This window comes from Cydia fagiglandana, chromosome 8 (genome assembly GCF_963556715.1).
Source record: "Cydia fagiglandana chromosome 8, ilCydFagi1.1, whole genome shotgun sequence".
In the NCBI taxonomy this organism is placed as follows: Eukaryota; Metazoa; Arthropoda; class Insecta; order Lepidoptera; family Tortricidae; genus Cydia; species Cydia fagiglandana.
Window position 1 is genome coordinate 18,370,621 of NC_085939.1, and position 18,413 is coordinate 18,389,033.

The 18,413-nt window shown below is 38.1% G+C and overlaps 2 protein-coding genes across 2 annotated transcripts in view; both read left to right on the plus strand.

Annotated features, from left to right (window-relative positions):
* The window catches only part of LOC134666853 (cyclic AMP response element-binding protein A), a 198,341-nt gene that overhangs the window by 139,660 nt on the left and 40,268 nt on the right, over positions 1-18,413 (plus strand). The gene's annotated exons all lie outside the window — the stretch shown is intronic.
* LOC134666719 (uncharacterized) lies at positions 3,221-5,268 on the plus strand. Its single transcript, XM_063523962.1, has 3 exons — positions 3,221-3,690; positions 3,795-3,914; positions 4,010-5,268. The coding sequence occupies exons 1-3, from the start codon at positions 3,555-3,557 to the stop codon at positions 5,113-5,115; spliced, it is 1,362 nt and encodes a 453-aa protein (XP_063380032.1). The 5' UTR covers positions 3,221-3,554; the 3' UTR covers positions 5,116-5,268.

Genomic DNA, 18,413 nt, shown 5'->3' on the forward strand with positions numbered 1-18,413 from the left:
TAGAAATCATTTAAAATGGGTCGCAAAGCCGATTTTAGTGTCGAAACTCGTGCTGTTATTGTAACTCTGTCAAATGAGGGCTACACGACGCGGAAAATCGCTGAAAAAATGAAGGTTTCTCAAACCGCTGTCGTGAGTACTTTGAAACGAAAACGAAAAACCGGTCTTAATTGCAGTCGATCTCGATCAGGTAGGCCAAAAATCACGTCTAAAAGCGAAGACCAATTTATTTGCGTGCAGAGCAAACGCCAACGTACTCTAACTGCTCCAGAAATTTGCGAAGAACTCAACGCCACCCGAGAACAGCGAGTATCGGTTTCGACAGTGCAACGGCGTCTGCGAAACTATGGTCTAAAAGGTCGTATTGCTGCCAAAAAACCCTTGTTACGTAGTCAGAATAAAGTTAAGAGGTTGAAATGGGCCCAGAAACACAAAAACTGGACGTCTGAACAGTGGTCTAAAGTTTTATTTTCTGACGAATCGAAGTTTGAAATTTTTGGAGGGAGACGTCGTCAATATGTTCGACGACAAGTAGGCGAACGAATGATAAAGCAATGCGTGATGCCAACAGTGAAGCACGGTGGAGGATCAGTTATGGTCTGGGGATGCTTTGCGGGTGATAAAGTTGGTGATCTCGTGAGAGTCAATGGCATAATGGATAAGAAAATGTATCATAACATTTTGCAACGTCACGCTTTTCCATCTGGAAAACGGATTGTAGGCAGAGGTTTTGTTTTCCAACAAGACAACGATCCCAAGCATACGTCGAAGTTGTGCAAAAACTACATTTCATCCAAAGAGAACCAAAAAGAATTAAAATATATGGATTGGCCTCCTCAATCGCCCGACCTCAATCCGATTGAGTTGTTATGGGATGAATTGGACAGGAGTGTGAGAAAAATGCGGCCAACTAATAAAGAACAGCTTTGGGAATACCTATACATTTGTTGGAATAAAATTTCGACATCAACACTGCAAAAACTAATTACGCGAATGCCGAAAGTGTGTATGGCAGCATTGAAAGCAAAAGGCGGATATTTTGAAGAGTCTAAAGTTGGCAAAAACTGATCTTTTTTATTTAATTGTGGTTTTAAATTAGAGAATTACCTTTAATTTATTATGTAACAAAAGATTATTAAATACTTTTATTAGTACATTGTGTTATAGCTTCATTTAACCGAATTTACAGAGTGAACTTAAACTTTTGACCGGTACTGTATAAAAATTGTCTAGTTTACGCGAAAATAGTAGGTAACTAAACATAAATCTTTATTAGTTACAGTAGTCTCATCTTTTAACATCTGGGGGCACGGCAGTGCCCCCGCCAAGACGAGAAAAGCGCAAGGGCACTATCTACCTTTTCTCGAAGCGCTTTGTCGTTTTTTGGAACCCTCATAACTTGGGGTTGGATTATACCAGATAAACAAAGTTCTCGGACTTATTAAGCATATCAATTGCATAGCTCTTATACTTTAGATTTTATTCATATCTAAAAACTTCGATTTCGTCACTGACTCACTCACTTGATGATCATCAATACCGAGTACTTCCTGAATTCCTCTAAGAAGCTGAAATTTGGTATGTAAGATAGTTTTAGTACACAAACAACAAATAAATTAAAAAAAAATTTATCCCTAAGGGGATGAAGATGGGGTTTAATTTTGTATGAGAAATCAATAATCGCTGAACCGATTTAGTTGAAATTTGGTATGTAGATAGGTATTGTTATGGGGAAGGATATAGAATAGATTTCAACCTCAAAGTTTACCCTTACGGGGTGAAGGCAGATTTCAACCCCAAAGTTTACCCTTACGGGGTGAAGGGTTTATATGGGGAATCAGTAAGAAGTACATTGTGTAACAGATGCCCCCAGATACTTATTTCAGGATTTTTAATAGTAAATCACCCCCAACCCTTTAAATTAGGGGATGGAAGATTGTCATAAACAACTTACAAAAATAAGTGAAATCCCATCAAAAACATTTTGATGTAAAATGTTGCCCAAACGAAACCATAAGGCTCGCACTGTCAAAAAGTTATCAGATCTCTTGCCAAGCTTCTAACTCTACAAGCCCTCTAACTTTACTAGCTCTACACCAAAAGTGTGTGGCTTGGCCGTTTCGTTTCTACAAGAACTATTGTATGTAAGTATAATACAAAAACCGCCCAAATGCGAGTCGCACTCGCGTTCCAAGGGTTCTGTACATTACACAATTTTTAACAATATATTTTTTTTAGAGAAAAGTGAATAAAATGTCTTTAAAAAACCCGTAGGTATCGGAAAACTAGGTACTTAAGTCCGACTCACGCTTGACTGCACATTTCTAATAGGTTTTCCTGTCATCTATAGGAAGAGAGCTAATATGTGTATTTTTTCATAATTTTAGACCCAGTAGTTTCGGAGATAAGGGGGGGGGGGAATGGTCATTTTTTGCGTATTTTCTTAAATAACTTCTAAACTATTTATTTTAAAATTATGAAAAAATATATCTGAGATTCTTACAATGAGCCCCTTCGTTTGATATATATATATATATATATAATTTATTGAACAATAAGCTAAATAAAGTACATTATTATTACAAGACCCATCGTGGGCAAAACCTTGAGGAGGTTTGTATGCCGATGGGGAGTTCGAGAAAATAACATGACAATATACATATCTATCTTATACTAATTAAAATTCTAACAAAATTCTCTTATATTAATTCATATTCTAATTCTCTTATATTAATTATAACAAGATATAGTTTTTTTTTATTCTATTTATCATTCATCTCAAAAGTGACCCCTTTATTTGAATTTCTATTATTTACTTTACATGTATGTCCTTGGGCTATAGACTTACATGTGTATACCAAATTTCAACTTATTGGTGCAGTAGTTGCGGAGCAAATAGGCTGTGACAGACGGACAGCCAGACACACGAGTGATCCTATAAGGGTTCAGTATTTTTCCTTTTGAGGTACGGAACCCTAAAAATAATGAATTTAATAAATTTTTCACCTTATGCCCATGTGGCGGTAGCGAAACAGCCAAGCCACATATTTTGACTAAGGTGTAGAGTTAGTGAAGTTAGGGCTTGTAGAGTTTGAAGCTTGGCTCGACAAGAGATCTGACAACTTTTTGACAGTGCGAGTCTTATGGTTTCGTCTTAGCAACAAAATTTACATGAAAATGTGTTTGGTGGGATATTTTTTTACAGTATAAATAGAGTCTGACCAGCGAGTCGCTGCACAAGCATTTTTACAGAATTCTTCATATGGCAACAATTTTATCTGTCAAAAGTGTCAAACAACTGTCAAAATGTTGACAGCTTCTGTTACCAAACAATATTGATATTTGTGTCACATTTATGTGAGTTTTTATTTGCAAACATATGTTTGACCAGCGAGTCGCTGCACAAGCGTTTTTAGAGAATTCTATATATGGCAATAATTTTAGCTGTCAAAAGTGTCAAAAATATTGTCAAACGAGTTTACACATAACCTAGATTCTCAAATTCTCATGTTAGTTCATTCGTTACGGAAGTTTATAGTTTATATCGTATTATAATGGCTAAACCGATTAGAAGCAGTGTGAGGAGCATGTTATTTAAGATAATCTGTAACTATAATCAAGTTCGACACGACGAAAATGAGAGATTACTAGAAAAGAAGCGAATATTGGACGAAATCATTCAGGCGACCGGTAAGTCATTATCAAACAATGTTGATGCTTCTTGTACCAAATTTAATTTACGAGATAGGAACATTTGTTTGTATTACTAAACTTATGATTTATTTATATTACAGCGGGCGTAGATGACGAAAATGTTAGAGAAACTATTCAAAAGCTAGCAAGCGAACTGAAGAATGTTATTGATAATAACGCATCAGAATCAAGTTATTTAGAGAAAGTGTCTACTATGACAGGTAATATAAATAATCTATATTTTCACATCTAGGTTTATTAATATTTTAGTGTTCTTTTGTTAAAATTCCTATTGTTAAAACTGTTTTTTTTTCAGGTGCAAGCATTCGTACACTACGCACAATTAAAAAAGAGGGTTCTATTAACCAAGGCCAATGGAATACGCCAGGGAAAAAACGACCCCGGCCACCAACTGTGTCAAATTTAGACAATTTTGATGTGTCAGCCATCCGTAATAAAATTAATGAGTTTTATTGCGTCAAAAAGCAGGTACCTACTCTAAGAGCCTTACATGCGGATTTGAAAGAATCTATAGGATTCTCAGGATGTTGTGAAACACTGAGGAAAATACTACACGAGAACGGATTTGAGTTTAAAAAAAATAAAGAAGAGCGCTCCATCCTCATGGAAAAGTTTGAAATATCTGGGTGGAGGCAAAGGTTTCTTAGAGCTATACATAAAAAACGGGAAGAAGGAAAAAATATTGTGTATCTTGATGAGACATATGTCCATCAAAATTACAGACCGAAGAAGTCATGGCAAGGGCCTTCAACTTCCGGTTTAGTTGAAAAAATTTCCTCGGGTAAGCGGCATATTATAGTGCATGCTGGATCAGAGCAAGGATTTGTGCCCAATGCTTTGCTTGTTTTTAGCACAAAATCCAAAGCAGCTGACTATCATGATGACATGAACAGTTCTAATTTTTTAAAGTGGCTACGAGAAATGTTAATCCCAAATTTGACTGAGCCCAGTGTAATTGTTATGGACAATGCCAGTTACCATGTAACACAAATAAATAAGCCTCCAACTATGCACAGCTTAAAGGCTGATATTCAAAAATGGCTAAGGGAAAATAATATCCCATATGAAGAGTGTTTCAAAAAGGAGGAATTGATGTGCCTCGTTGAGGAAAATAAAATTGGTCCCATATATGCAGCAGAGGAGTTATTGAAGCAGCATGGGCATGAGGTCCTTAAATTGCCTCCATACCATTGCGATCTAAACGCTATTGAGTTGATATGGAGCCTCACAAAGCGAAAAATAGCCAGCAGAAATGTGGGGCTACCGGGTTCAGATACGGAAAACTTGATCCGAGAATGTTTTGCAATGATTACCCCGGAAGATTGGAAAAAAAGTACAGACCATGTAATAAATGTGGAACGAAAATACAAGTCTAAGGCAACATTACAGACACTGAACTAGCTCCATTCATAATAGAAGTTCGGGAAAGTGACAATGACAGTGATAGTTCTCTGTCAGGAATTGAATTTCTTGAATCCGATTTCGATTATGATTCTTAAATAAATAGGCACCTTCTTTATAAACTAACAATATTAAAAGTAGATTGAAACTAAATTGTGTTTTCTTTCACCTACCGTCAGTTCAGCTCCATTATACAATATGTGACTTTTTATTATTACTAACTTTATAAGTACAACGGGAAGCATAAATATTTCCCTTGTGAAGGTTTACTTTAATAGCACAAGGGAAATATTTATGCTTAATAAATAATCGCCTGTAATTAACCCGAGTTCAAAACTTCAAAATAAAACACAAATAAAGTAATTTTTAATCCTATCAAAAATATAAATGTCATATGAGAACCAAGTTCAATATTATGACATATGCCTTGGTTGTTGACTTCAACGACCAAAGAAATGAGATTTAAAGGGTGCCGTTTAATGGTCAGTCCTGAAATTTATTTGTAACAACAAAGTATCATTTTCTATAACTTAGGAATCTTAGGATAATATAATAACTTACTTTTTGTACAGTTGAAGTAAAGATATTTATGTTTACTACATATTTTTGTAATGATTGACTGATTAGTCTACTAACAATTCGTTCCTTCGTTTTTTAGTATCTCTGATAATAATGATAACTATTCAATCATATTTTTAATTTTTAAGTGGGCTAAATTAGAAGCCAGGGGTTATAATTGCATTGCAACGATATCCTCAGTCTGTTTACTGTATTAAATTTACAGTCTGCTACGTTGCAGACTTCAGTCAGTCACTAATCAAAACAAAAATTAATTACGTATGAATTACCAAGTATCAAATTACTTTTTTTGCACTATGCTTCGTGTTACCAGTTAAAGATTTTTTGAATTTGCCGCTTTTTTTTTGTGCAGCCACTCGCTGGTCAAACTCTATTTATTCGTAACAGTAAGTATTATCTTTTAACATAATTTTTACAGTACATCTGGTGCTACATTACGACCGGTGCTATAATAAGCACGTTAAAACACTCCCTTTGACCGTGTTTCAAAATTCGTCACTCGTTGCATAATATCTATTTTTCGCAATTCTATCGTAAAAGAAAAGAAAACTAACGAAGAGGTTTTACGCATACGAGGGCCACACTGAAAGTTTTGCGTAACTTTTGAATAAAATCATTTATAACCATAATAATACATTTATTGCTTCTCAAAATGTTTCCCTTTACATTCTATGCACATATTCACTCGCTCGGACCATTTTTGGAAGCATGAGGCCCAATCACTTGACTGCATGTTTTCAACGTGGTGATGAAACGTAGTAACTGCCTTATCCGGGGTCTTAAATGTCAAACCCCAAATTAAATCCTTAATTTTGGGAAATAGATAGAAGTCACAGGGTGCAATGTCTGGATTATAATCCGTATAAGAGACATTTTCCACGTTTTCGTAATTAAAAAATGTTTTTGCCTTTATTGCGGTATCGGTGGACGCATTATTATGACGCAGGAGGATGCGGCTTCTCGGTCGTCTCTCGCGGTCTTTTTCAATGACTGCGGGCACACAAATGGTAGTGTACTACTCAGTATTTAACGTTCTTTTATTATTTAAAAGTACGGTACAAAAAAGTCGCGTTTAAAAAAAACAGACGATCAAAATGTTTGGCAACGCTTTTGGCTTGTTGAAATTCTATGGGCCTCCTGTCACCTTCGAAAGACCCATTGACTGGACTAATGCCTTTTTTCCGGATCGTAGCAGTAAATCCAGGTTTCATCTCCTCTAACGATGTTATATACAGCATTTGAACTTTCTTGCTTATACTTACGCAGCATTTCTCGGCACCAGTCAAAAAGTACCTGTTTTTGGACTGAAGTTAATTCGTGAAGAATCCAAAGACAACAAGGCTTCCCGACTTTTAAATATTCTTGTAAAATCTTTTGTATTTGTCTCATACCTATCCCTAATTGTCCTCAAATTTCGTCATAGGTGATTCGTGGGTTTTCTTTAATGAGTCGTCTCACAGTAGCCACGTTTCCTTGAATGATCGCCGTGGACGGTCGACCTTCACGAAAATCATTATCTAGAATAATACTGTCTCTACTAAATTCACCATACCAACGCCTCACGATGCTCAGATGTGGTGCTTCAATCCCAAAAGCATTTTGAAGGCAAGCACTACACTCTTGCGGAGTAAGCGAACTTTTAAAATCATAACAAAATCATAGCTCTAAAAATATTTTCGCGTTAAAGCCACGTTCAACGCACTAACTTACTTTGACAAGCCATTAAAAACAAAAGACGATCGATTTGTCGCCAACATTTGTCACATTCCATAATCAAAAGCCTGTATTTTTTTTTAAATATACAATTCATAATTAAAATATTTACCAGTGGCCAGTAGTGCAAAACATTCAGTGTGGCCTATGTAGTAGGAGAGAGGAGGAGTTTGTTAAGAACTATAGACAATAGAAGAGGAAGGATGCTTGGGCACCTGATACGACACGACGAATTTATCAAAAATATCATAGAAGGGAAAGTTGAAGCAAACAGGAAGAGGGGAAGACCAAGGAGAGCGTACATGGATCAAATAAAGGAAAAGATCAACGTCGTGTCGTATCGGGCTGTCAAAGAGAAGGCGGAGGACCGCCAAACATGGAAATTGCTCCACCGACAAGAGTCATACTCTTAAATATATGATGATGATCGTAAATACCTACCTATGTATTAACAAAAAAAAGTCACTTGTAATTAGTTACTGCCTTTAAAAAGTATAAGTGCCTCAATGTTATTAGACTTTTTGATTCTTTAAAACGTCTTTAGGTCAATAAAGCAAGTGAAAAATTATTAGAGTTAGACCAAGAAAAGTCTGCAGCAATTTTGACAGCCCACGCAGTGCAAGTGTTATTTATAAGTCATAATTTCATAGAAGTTTCTTCAAATCGACCTTATTAATTAGAGATTAAAAATATTGAAAATTATCTTAAAATATTTTAATCTAATATTTCATCTCATACGTTCAATAAGGCCCGGGACTAGACCTTTTTACCTGCACTGACAGTGGGCCTTCTTAGCAACAAGTACAAATTCAGAATAATTGGGAATAATAGGGAGCAACTGCTATTTTTGAATGCTGGGCCTTGTTACCCGCCGGGCCTCATATGCCTGCACCTCACCTACCTTATTTATTTGTTTTACAAGGGGAAAAGTTGTTGATTAACCGCTCGTGCTAATATTGATACCCAAACAAGGGAAACATTTTTTTTTATTAAATAGGAGGCAACGGATCATCTGGTGGTTAGCGATTACCGCCGCTCATGGACACCCACACACCAGAAGGGTTGCAAGCGCGTTGCCGACCTTTAAGATGGGGGTCTTTGAAGGTTTGAAGGTCGTATCGGACAGTTCATTCCACAGTTTGGCTGTGCGAGGCAGGAAGCACATTCACAAATTCAAACATTCTAAAATTGAACCACGAGCGTAGCGAGTGGTTCGTAAAGTTGAACCTTGAGCGTAGTGAAGGTTTTAAGGGACGAAGGTTAAATAAAATTTTCACCACATCAGCTCGTAAAGGCCCTCTTGATTGTTCGTAACGGATAAGAAAAGTGGCATTTAATTTGATGCAAATTTTGAGTTGTTACCGTAGGTAAATTGGATCAGTTGGTTGGTAATATTGACTTTAAAATGATAAATATTGAATAACATCAGTTTGAAATTGATTTTATGATAAAGTAAATATTATCGGAGATGATCGCTCTTAAAAAATATATGTCGCTAGTCATTTATAACCTAAAAGCGCCAAATTACGCAAAATTATATTGAAATGACACCTGTGTATTGAATTTGAAGAATACTTTAACAAGGGTAGTTATCTGTATGACAATGCACCTAAAATAATTTTCAAATGTATCTATTATTTCTATACTTAACACGATAACGAATTCTACGTAAACGAAACCGCGGGCAATCCCTAGTACATATAGAAATAAATAAGGGAAGGTAAGTTTCCATTAGTGTACTGTGTAAAATAACTATTTACCATTGATAATAATTTTATAAACGCTTTGCGTATTTTTAAGGGCACCGCGCTAACCGCTAGCCCGCGACCGTCGATCGCTGCCTCCTGCCACGGCGCACAGCGCGGCGCGCGCAAACGCCGCGCGTTTGAAATGTAACTTAATATAAGCTCGGAATGCATACTTACGTATCAGTATTTAGTGTCGCCGTGATTTTATATTTCTAATCTTTTGTGTGAGAAGTAAGATCTTTATTATGACCGTGTAATATTAACTCTACAAACTTTAATTCAATATTGGCTATACTGCTTAACGAGAAATCAATATCTAGACAAGCACATTGTCTACATTTCTAACTTTTTACATGTATACTAAGTTGATAGATAATATCGTAATTTTGCAATATCAGCTACTCTAATTCTGTATTTACATAATAATTCCTGTTTTTACGTTCACCAGAAAGCAGCTGTTCCAGATTTCTAAAAACCGAATATTGTGAATAAATTAAAGTGTTATTGAATATGTTAAAGTTTTTTGTAACTTTAATTTTATATTTACATAGTTATTTAGCAAAAATTGAAAATTTAAATATGGCCGAACGCTCCACCTAAAATTTTCTAACTTTTTACATGAATGTTATTTAACATGCTTACAATAATATATCAAAAAAGAAAAAACTTTAATGTTATCAAAACCCATTTTTGTTCCACCGCTGGTCTAATATCACACCGGCGATTATGCAAGTTATCCAAACCGGCTTATTTGGCTGTTGCATCATGTTTGTGCATGTGTGCGTGCGTGCGTGTGTGTGCTTAATTGTGCGAAAAATGTACGGGCTGACCTTTTGTGTCCTGAATATCTTTGTTATACCTAGGCTATTTCTGCTGTGTTAGGTTTAATGTCAGGTATGCTAGCTGATTTAAATTTTTGAATTATTAGGTAATACCTACTTGGTTTCGAGCGCACTGTATTTAGTTAGGTATTAGCGTAGGTGTTATTATAAAATTTACACATTGATATAATTATGGGTAGATTTTCAATGAATTACGGAGGTTTTTTATTTCAATTTATTTTGCAAATTAGGTTCGTAATAAAACTAATAAAAATTGAAATTGACAACTACGCGACATAAATCCGTTACTAACAATTATTATTAACTTTGTACTGTAGAATTTCGATTTGTATGCAAAGATCGCACGGTATAGCACATTGGTCTCTCCGTGCGAAGGTGCGAATCGCGGAATCGCACGACGGTCGCACGACCGCCACGACCGGAATTCTTCGGTTCCCATTTCGGATTTTTCGGAACAACGGGCGACGGCAGTGTGCTATGGGGCTGTCCATAAATTACGTCATCGATTTTTGACGATTTTTGACCCTCCCCCCTGTAATCATCCAAAAATCATGCTTCAAATGACCCCATTTCCTCCTACTTCATGCTACCGTCATCCGATGTCCAGACCCCCCCCCTAATTTGAAATGACGTAATTTATGAATAGCCCCTATGCACCGCAGTTGTTGGGTAAAAGTGACATTCCATTTCCAACTGCAGCTGCAATACTGTTAATTTTACTATGGAAACGCGTCGCTGTCATTGTCAATTTCCATAGTAAAATGAACAGTATTGCAGCTGCAGTTGGAAATGGAATGTCACTCTAATGTTCAATTTTAAATAATCTATTATGCAACTTTTAAATCACCATAAAATAGCTTACGACCACGAACCGAGACTTAATTACATGGCTTTAAAGAATCACTTTATTCCTTAAGTACTTTCTTTCTTTTACCATTGATAATCTGTGATATAGTTCCGGTTTTTCACATTAATAAATGAATTTTCCGCTAGGTGTCGCTTTAACCGAATAATTCGGTCGAATACGAATATTGAAAAACTTACCTAAACCTACGAGCCCCGATGCAAATTATTTCGTCTAGTTCCACGCAACAATGTTATTTATTTTAATAAATTTTACACATGAACATAAAATGACCCAGTAAAGGGAACCATAATAGCAATGTTTAATGTAGTTCATTTTGATCGTATAATAAAATTGCATGAGACTTTTATTGCTGAAAAAAAGGACTTTTCAAAAACGTTGTCCAAATCATATTGTCCTCTCCTACAGCACTGCTGCATGCAGGGGCTCGAAACAAAATTGTCAGTACATTGGCAGAGCCCTATTGCTTTCCCTAGTAATAGCCCTTTTCACATATGTTGTAATCCTACCCGTCAATAAAATAATAAAAAAACATGATTTTTTTCCTTTCAGTACAAACGGTATTTCTTGTGTTTGAATTTAGTTATTGCAGAGTATTATCATATAAAATTAAATTACATTAGTATAAGCATTAAATATTAGTAATTTTTAAACAAAAACATTATTTTTGAACAAACGCGAGAACCTCAAAAATAGGTCTTACTAGACGAAAACATATGCATCGGGGCTCGTATACCGAATGTTCAGGCCGTCTCTAACGCTACGTCTTACGTAGGCGAACAACGCGCGAACGCGGCGCGGCGCGGCGCGGCGAAAGCGGCCGCCGCCGCGCCGCGCCGCCTGACATTCGCGTGCAAATCGCGCCGCACCGCGTTCGCAACGAGATCGCTTACGTAGGACACTTCTATGGGCATCAAAGGATTGATTTCGCCGCGCCGCGCCGCGCCGCGTTCGCGCGTTGTTCGCCTACGTAAGACGTAGCGTAACATGTAAGTACGTTGGCAAAAATTCGACCTAAATAGTAAACTGGCCCTGCTACTGTCATTATAACTCAATAATGTTATTATTGCTTAACCAACTGGAGCGCTACTCGACATTGTTTACTTACAGCTCGTGACATCGCAACTGTTGGGACATATGTTGAAATTTTACAAACAATGCTATTCTATTTTATACTGAAAGCATTATAAAGCTATAACTGAACAATATAATTATAATTTAAGCGTAAAGTGGGTTAAGTGTAGGTAAAATAATAGTAAGAATTATGTTTTTTAGGGTTCCGTATCCAAAGGGTAAAACGGGACCCTATTACTAAGACTTCGCTGTCCGTTCGTCCGTCCGTCTGTCTATCACCAGGCTGTATCTCACGAACCGTGATAGCTAGACAGTTGAAATTTTCACAGATGATGTATTTCTGTTGCCGCTATAACAACAAATACTAAAAACAGAATAAAATAAAGATTTAAGTGGGGCTCCCATACAGCAAACGTGATTTTTGACCAAAGTTAAGCAACGTCGGGCGTGGTCAGTACTTGGATGGGTGACCGTTTTCTTTTTGCATTTTTTTCCGTTTTTTTTTTGGCTTTATGGTACGGAACCCTTCGTGCGCGAGTCCGACTCGCACTTGCCCGGTTTTTTAATTATAATTTAGTAATTAGTATTAACTTTAGCAGTGTCCGTACTCAAATCTTGTTATTAAAATAAGTCAAATAGAACCCCTACGTCACGCGCTTGGCTAATTGTAAATACCGGGTGTGGCCTGTATTAATATGAGCAAAAAATTTAACTATATGTACTTCTCATACTGACCAACATTAGTTCAGCGACTTTTGAAAATAACTTGTAGTTTGACATTTAATACACTTTAAAGGTTATTCAAAGACGCAATGTATTGCGAATTTTGTTATGTTTAAGGCGTGACAAGCAACGTCAATCACAATGATATGGCGTGACGTTGGCGTCCATTGAAGATAATATTTATTTTGTATGAAAAATAGGGAGTCTAAATACTTCAAAATTTTTAAAAAGTTGTTGAACAAAAGTGTCACCGTTTGAGGAGTACAATCGATGTTTAATTATTTGCTCATGTTATAGGCCACACCCGGTATACCCGATCCAAAACGTGTAATAATATTTTTCATTTATGACCTTTCGGCAGACAATGCATGAGTAGTGAGTGATAGTGCGAAAGTGAAAGCCTAGTGACATGACACCTATACAGGGTGGCTAAAAAATAATTGCATTCCCGTTGCCATGGTTTTGAGATTATACTGAGCAACTTTTACTATGGGACCACCTCCAGAATTGCGAAAAATAAATTTGGCTGATTCATACATTTTGGCAGGTCCATTTTTTATGGGAGGGTATTTTTTTTGTCACCGAACTGCTTTGCTTTCGTAACATCTGATGGCATTCTTGGGATTAGCCTGCCAAGCGGACTCCGTAAGTTGAATGTAAAAAAACAGGGACAATGGTAGGAAGACAATGACATCACCATACTGGTCACACCATTTTTACATCTGACACTGTGACCTGTAGCATAAGTCTGAGAAATAAACACGGTTTAGCCAGACATATTCAAAGAACGTCGCAATTATAAACTAAGTATTATGACAGCGTACCTAGGCTATGTTCTGAGAGAGTCGGGTATGTAGAGGTAAAGATACAATTCCCATCGGTTTGCGAGCTAACATCTCTCCCTATTTTCCATAGCGCTGACTTGACGCAACGCTCAAAAGACGCTAGCATAAGGTAGCTTTTACACTGGACACGTTAATACTCGCTAAGCAATAGTAATAAGTCATTCGGTCCGTGGTTCCCACGGCGAGGATGGTTCATAAATGGTGTTAGACGGTCTCCTGGCCTAATTCAATCATCTTTACAGTTGAGCAGCCTGATTGTATCCTAAAGATATGAAGCTAAAGATTTTAGGTATCCACACAGTTCTTTAGCCTTACTTAAAACAATACGTACGTGATTTTTCATTACTTCCTCCTATTTTGTCAGCTGGAAAAGAAATTCTTCATTACCAACCTCGAAATCATCATTCAAATCATCCTACTAACGGCAAAACCCTTGATTGACAGTAGCTGTACTCTATGCCATTGCCATAAGGCTCTCGGATACTCAATAACAATGTATACGCTGGTCATTATCAACGCTTGTCACCGATCGGCATTTGTTTCCCATGGCATTGCAATTACGATTTTCGTCACGTCCACCAAGCCTCCCACCTTAATATCTCCCGATGACCAGTTTAAAGATGAATCTGGTACCCTTATCAACTGTTAGTAAGCAGAGACCATTGGTTTACTGGTCGTGTCTGTGTATGCGGTTAGTAAGTGATGAGGAATGTCCTGAATTCCGCTATAGGTTCAAAGAACGGTCGAATTTTTCTGGTCGCATATTTGTATACTATTTCGTGTTGTTAGTCGACACACGATAATAGTGTGAATTGGGTATGGAAGAGGTGATAATGTCTTTATGATTGGTGGGTCATCTTTCCCAAATCTATAAAATACATATTCCCATGCGAAACGTTCTCAGTGTAGTTTCGTCTAATTGGAAAGTTGTTTTTTACGTCAATTCAATAGAACGGGAGACGGGGTATTCATTATGTTCGGTCTCTGTTAACAAAAATGAAAATCTTCGGGCCTTAGCCCCCGTTTCGCTTATTTAGACACTTTGTATTGTAGATAGTATGAACACAACTTAACCGGTTTTGAACCAAAGTACTTAACACTTTCAGTGCCAACTTCCCCATTTCCAATACAAAATTAACACATCTAGCGTGTTCTTGGCAGTGATCGTGTTAATTGTGGTTTGGTTTCATTGACGAAAAGTACTAACCGTATAATGGCTTCTTGTAGAGATGATCTTTGATACAGTTTTCATGAGCACATTGCACAAGTCGTCATGAATTCATAATGCAAGCATGATTTCAGGGCATCCTGATCCCATAGCCCTGTCCAAAAATCATTTTAGCTTGCTGAGTTAAGGATGACTCACGTTAGACCGGGCCGTGTACGGGCCGGAGCTTCCAAGGCTTACTTTCCTATGACATGACCCGCGATCACGTGATGCTTTCCATAGAAAACGATGCGCCGGAAGCTCCGGCCCGGATACGGTCCAGTCTAACGTGGGTCATCCTTTACTCGGAGATTATTACGTTATTCTTCCTGGTTTCTTCTCTTGATGTAAAGTTTGCTTCCTACAAAAAAGAATAGAAAGTAACTAAACATCCGAAAATCTTCACAAAAACCATCAAAGCAAAACACGGCGGTCAATCACAGCTATTCGCGAGCACGACCGGCCCTCACCTTGGCCGGTGAACGGACGCCCAAACGCGGTCGTCGAACTCGCGAGAACTTGACTGACTGTAGGCCTTATTGCGAAGACTTTAGGTATACCAATGATCAGGCATTTGTGTTGCCCGCGCCTCACGATCATCGTCCACATAATTACTACGTAGACTTTATTGCGAAGACTTAAGGTCTAGAACTGGTCACTCATTTATTGACTGCGTCTTGTGAGAGTCCACCGTCCAAGTTTGACAAGTCTTAAACCTTATTGTGAAGACTTACGGTCTAGAACTGGTCAGTCATTTATTGACAGCGTCCTGAGAGAATCCTCGTCCACAGTTTGACGAGTCATAGGCCTTATTTCGAAGACGTAAGGTCTACGAATGTTCAAGATAGCTGCTGTTAGAAATGTTAGAATACGTCCACGCCTATTATTATGCCCAGTGTCTAGATTAAGATGGGTGTGGAAATTCCCAATATATCATTTAGGCGATCATCTTTTTCTGCAACTGTTTATCCATAGAATTGTAGAAATATTATAAGAACCGCAGGCACATTTGGATTGAGGGCTGTCTAATTTCGAATTTGGGAAGAACTTACAAAGATAATGATAGACAAGACAAGGAAATTGCCGAGATGTTAGGTAATATTAGGACGTGATATTAGGTACCTAAGGTAAAAGTGGGGTAAGACTATGACAAGACTATTACTGGTATGGAATCCTACATTGACTCAGTAACAAATATCTGTGCTCATCACACAAATAAATGCCTTTACCGGCATTCGAACCTAGGGCCATCGGCTTCGCAGGCAGGGTCACTACCCGCTAGGCCAGACCAGTCGTCAAAATGGTAATGCTCCGAAAGGTAACTTGAGGGAATGAGATAAATTAGGTGGGATCCTATCTCATCGCATAATAATTGATTGTCATAATGTAAGGTTACGCATAGATCTCTTTTCGCATATTTTTTCTCCAGCTGAAACAGAAAGTATTTACGAAAATATTTTCCATAGGTTGTGTAGAATAGGGTAGGTTAGGTTAGGTTTGTGTTATAATTTTTCAGAAATGTTAATATTTCCAGCACAATAACAATTATTATGCGAAATGAATTTTATGCGTAACATCAATTATTATGCGACCCGAATTAGGTAAGTTGTAGGTAGGTATTTAGGTAATCGTTGCTAACATTACAATGCGTGCATGCTTCAACAGTATTTGACCTTACAACATAATACGGCTGCGAGAAATCTCAGTTTTTCCGCCGACGCAAACACGTGAATACGATGTGTAGATTATTTCTCGGAAGATATCTTTATACGTGCAAAAACAGTATCTAGCTAGTTGCCAACTTTTTTAATTTGCCTATCTTAGTGTCCCACTGCTGGGCTTCCGCTTGTTTTCTCCACTCGACCCTGTTGATAATTTTTATGTTTTACTTGGAATACCTACTAGAATTTTACGCGACAGGGCCCCAATCCTGCCACGTCCTACATTTACTGAGCCTGCAATCCCTAATTTCCCGGCCTCTTAGTATTAATTCTTAAATACATGACAACAGGCCGGCAATGTAAACAATATGCCGGTAATGTGGACATTGCAGGTGCGTGAACGCAGTGATTGAACTCACGTGCGTGGAATCCCAGTTTTTCTATATCATGCGCATGCGACTCTGATGCGTAGATTAATTTCTCGCTTCGCAGATCCTATCGTGTATAGATCGCTTGAGAGAAATATGTTCCAATCGCGTTTCTTCATAGTCTACTTGCGTAGTTTTAATGGTACGTAACCTGATATGCAGTTCTTTTCAAGAAATAGAGACGCATGCCGCTAACTTGAAATTGCATATGTATGAATTGGATTAGCATAATTTTTAAGAAAAAAAAACCGACTTCCATGGGGGCCGATGAAAGATTATTATAGATGGTACACTATGTAGAAAAGGAGGTAAAACCACCCACTTTTTTACTAGCATTTCGCTTCTGTATAATGGCTCCTCTACAGGATGGGCCAACGCCGGCCACTCCAAGGGACGCAGCCATGCACTATCACTTGCTCCCTCTAACGCATAAATGAGTCCCTTGGAGTGGCCGGCGTTGGCCCATCGTGAAGAGGAGCCATGAGGGTCGTAGTTCTAGCCTAACCTAACCCACTCCTCAGATAGCAGTTCGGTTCTGTGCGGATCGCAGTTCGAACTTAATCAAACCCACTTTTCAAGTAGCATTTCGTTTCTGTAAGGCTCGCAGTTCTAACCTAACCTAATCCTTGTTCGGTTCTGTGAGGATCGCAGTTCAAACCTAACCTAACCCACTTAATGGCGCATGCCGTGCGGTGTACGGGGGTTTAAGCGGGAGGGGCTAGTAAGATTGGCATCATCGTACTTTATACCTACATTAATTTTATGGTAGGTAATCATAGTTGTTTATTTAGTTAAGGTATCATAGTGGTTTTCTGGGTCAAGGTCCGGGTCCGAGTCCGGGTCCGAGTCCGGGTCCGAGTCCGGGTCCGAGTCCGGGTCAGAGTCCGGGTCCGTATCGGGTCCGAGACCGGGTCCGAGTCCGGTTCCGAGTCCGGGTCCGAGTCCGGTTCCGAGTCCGGGTCCGAATCCGGATCCGAGTCCAGGTCCGGGTCCGAACCGGATCCGGGTCCGAACCGAATCCGGGTATGAGTCCGAGTCCGGGTCCCAGTCCAAGTCAACATCGAAATTCGTAATCACCAAACGTGTACCATGCGTCATTGAAGAGTTCTGTTCTGGTCATCGTCAGCAGTTCCACTTCATCAAATGCGACAGTTTTTAATGTAAATGCTTGATTTTATGATGAAAATACAAAAAAATCTATACGTATGCCTTTAATATTTGAGGACTCGATTCCTTATGGATCCCATCATCAGAACTCGAGCTTGACAAAAATGTGGCTTAAAAACTTAACTTGCTTAACGAACATAACGAAAAGGAAAAATCGCCAAACGTGAACTATGCGTCGTTTAAGAGTTCTGTTCTGATCATCATCAGCAGTTCCACTTCATCAAATGCAACAGTTTTTAATGAAAATGCTTGATTTTCTGATGTAAATACAAAAATCTCTATACGCATGCCTTTAAGATTTGAGGAGTTCCCTTAATTCCTCATGGATCCCATCATCAGAACTCGAGCTTGACAAAAATGTGGCTTAAAAACTTAACTTGCTTAACAAACATAACGACGAGGACAAATCGCCAACCGTGAACTATGCGTCGTTGAAGAGTTCTGTT

Coding starts and splice junctions, on each gene's coding strand:
- LOC134666719 (XM_063523962.1), top strand. CDS start 3,555: ATGGCTAAACCGATTAGAAGCAGTGTGAGGAGCATGTTATTTAAGATA. Junction 3,691..3,794: donor CGAAATCATTCAGGCGACCG/GTAAGTCATTAT, acceptor TTTATATTACAG/CGGGCGTAGATGACGAAAAT. Junction 3,915..4,009: donor GAAAGTGTCTACTATGACAG/GTAATATAAATA, acceptor TTTTTTTTTCAG/GTGCAAGCATTCGTACACTA.